This window comes from Palaemon carinicauda, chromosome 14 (assembly GCF_036898095.1).
Source record: "Palaemon carinicauda isolate YSFRI2023 chromosome 14, ASM3689809v2, whole genome shotgun sequence".
Taxonomy (NCBI): domain Eukaryota; kingdom Metazoa; phylum Arthropoda; class Malacostraca; order Decapoda; family Palaemonidae; genus Palaemon; species Palaemon carinicauda.
Genome location: NC_090738.1, coordinates 119,336,911 through 119,339,364, shown reverse-complemented (window position 1 = coordinate 119,339,364; position 2,454 = coordinate 119,336,911). Strand labels below are relative to the sequence as shown.

Sequence of the window (2,454 nt, the reverse complement as noted above, 5' to 3'; positions counted from 1 at the left end):
TTCATTATTTATTATACACTACTCTTTTCCTTTCATTTAAATACAATAAAAATCAGTAGTCATCCATTCTCTCTACTTGTGAATAATGAAAATAATAAGTAATCTCGGGCTGGCCTTCTTCATTCCCTTGCGTTTCTTTCAGAAGACAAGGGAAACAGGAATTGTCTGCAGTGAATTAACCACAAGTTATATCACCCAAAAAAAAGGGGGGCGACCTGAATTACTCTTGTAATAAAGCATAACAATACATAAAACCTTCATGGCTAGTAAAAAATCATGGTGGGCTTATATAATGAAAAATATGACAAACGTTATATGCTGTAGCATAGAAGATAACGTTGAAACTATTAGGACTTTGCTTGGTGTATAGTAGTTGTCAAAGAAAGTTTTTTTTTAGTTGTATGGGGGTAATATATTTTCTATAAAAGATAAATAAATTACAAAAAGAAATTAACCAAAAAATTGATAGTGAAACCATGTAAAGAAAACATAACATTCCATAACCCTTTATTGTATACAAAAATACGATAATAACATGAAATTATGGAATGACATCATTTTCAATAATGTTGTCAATAATATACTGATTTTATATTTAGAAGCACTTGCGGTGGACAATGCCGGGGCCAGATTCGTCGTATTCCTCCTTGGTGATCCACAAGGCCTGGAAGGTGGACAGAGAACCAAGGATGGAACCACCGATCCAGACGGAGTACTTCCTCTCAGGGGGAGCGATGATCTTGATCTTGATGGTGGATGGAGAAAGAGCAGTGACTTCCTTCTGCATTCTGTCAGCAATACCAGCATACATGGTGGTACCACCAGACATGACAATGTTGGCCAAAAGGTCCTTCCTGATGTCAATGTCGCACCTCATGATGGAGTTGTGGACGACTTCGTGAACACCAGCAGATTCCATACCAAGGAAGGAAGGCTGGAATATGGACTCAGGAGCACGGAAACGTTCATTACCGATGGTGATGACCTGACCGTCAGGAAGTTCGTAGGACTTGTCGATGGAGGAGGAAGCAGCAGCAGTGTTCATCTCATTCTCGAAGTCCAGGGCAATGTAACAGAGCTTTTCCTTGATGTCACGGACAATCTCAAGTTCAGCAGTGGTGGTGAAAGAGTAGCCACGCTCAGTCATGATCTTCATCAAGTATCTGGTGATGTCACGACCAGCCAAGTCCAGACGGAGGATAGCATGGGGAAGAGCAAAACCTTCATAGACGGGCACCATGTGGGAGACACCATCACCAGAGTCGCAAACTTCACCAGTGGTACGACCAGAGGCATAGAGGGAGAGCACAGCCTGGATGCAAATGTAAGTGGCGGGCATGTTGAAGGACTCAAACATGATCTGAGTCATCTTCTCACGGTTGGCCTTTGGGTTGAGGGGAGCCTCAGTGAGCATGGTGGGGCACTCCTCAGGGGCAACACGGAGCTCATTGTAGAAGGTGTGGTACCAGACCTTCTCCATGTCGTCCCAGTTGGTGATGATGCCATGCTCAATGGGGTACTTGAGGGTGAGGATACCACGCTTGCTCTGAGCCTCATCGCCGACATAGGCGTCCTTCTGACCCATACCGACCATCACACCCTGGTGACGAGCGCGGCCAACGATGGAGGGGAAGACAGCTCGGGGAGCGTCATCACCGGCGAAGCCAGCCTTGACAAGACCGGAGCCATTGTCGCAGATGAGTACCGCAGCATCTTCTTCGTCACACATGGTGGTGGTTGGTTATGGAGTCGATTACTATCCTGAAATTTCAGAAAAAATAAAATGACGTGCTTCAATATCCTTAATACTTACAGATAACCTCCCTACAGTCTCATTTTCCTTTCAATGTTTTATTATCACTCATCCAGTATATAACAAACTTTCTCACCTAAAATCATAAGTGAAAAGTGTCTTTTTTATGTAGTTGATGTTTTAACTAATCCATACTTTTAGTTTTGTTATATATTGGATTTCCTGTAGTCTCATTTTACTCTGCTCGAATTTGATTATAAAGCGGGGAGGATTAAGATCCCAAGAAGTTTTAAATAACAAGGTTATTCAATTGGAAAAAAATAAGTTTTTAATGTGGAAAGATTAGACCCAAAAGTAAGATACTGATCTATAAAGTAAGAAATCAGAAAAAATTAAGAAAGATGGTTTTAATGTTACAATAAGTTTTTTCGTCTTCTTTTAGGAATACTAAATAAATGTGGGAAATAAGAATCATTCTTACTATTAGGCATTCAAACTCAAACTCGCTGCCACTAATACGATCCCAGACTAAAAACTAATGAGAGATAAGTAATGTGACAAAAGAAATAACGATTAAATCAAACTAACGATCTGATCAACAGTGGAGATGATATAAATCGTGTTTTGGAAGCTTTACAAGAATCTTGGAGAAAAGAAAGCGTGTAAGCAATAATTCAACACACATGTCTTAGCAATACTAA

The 2,454-nt window shown here is 40.6% G+C and overlaps 1 protein-coding gene across 1 annotated transcript; it reads right to left on the bottom strand.

Moving 5' to 3' along the window:
* Nucleotides 1-495: 495 nt before the first annotated feature.
* On the bottom strand, nucleotides 496-1,756 carry LOC137653257 (actin, alpha skeletal muscle-like). The gene has a single exon (XM_068386628.1). The coding sequence runs from the start codon at nucleotides 1,727-1,729 to the stop codon at nucleotides 596-598; it is 1,134 nt and encodes a 377-aa protein (XP_068242729.1). The 5' UTR covers nucleotides 1,730-1,756; the 3' UTR covers nucleotides 496-595.
* Between the last annotated feature and the right edge of the window lie 698 nt (nucleotides 1,757-2,454).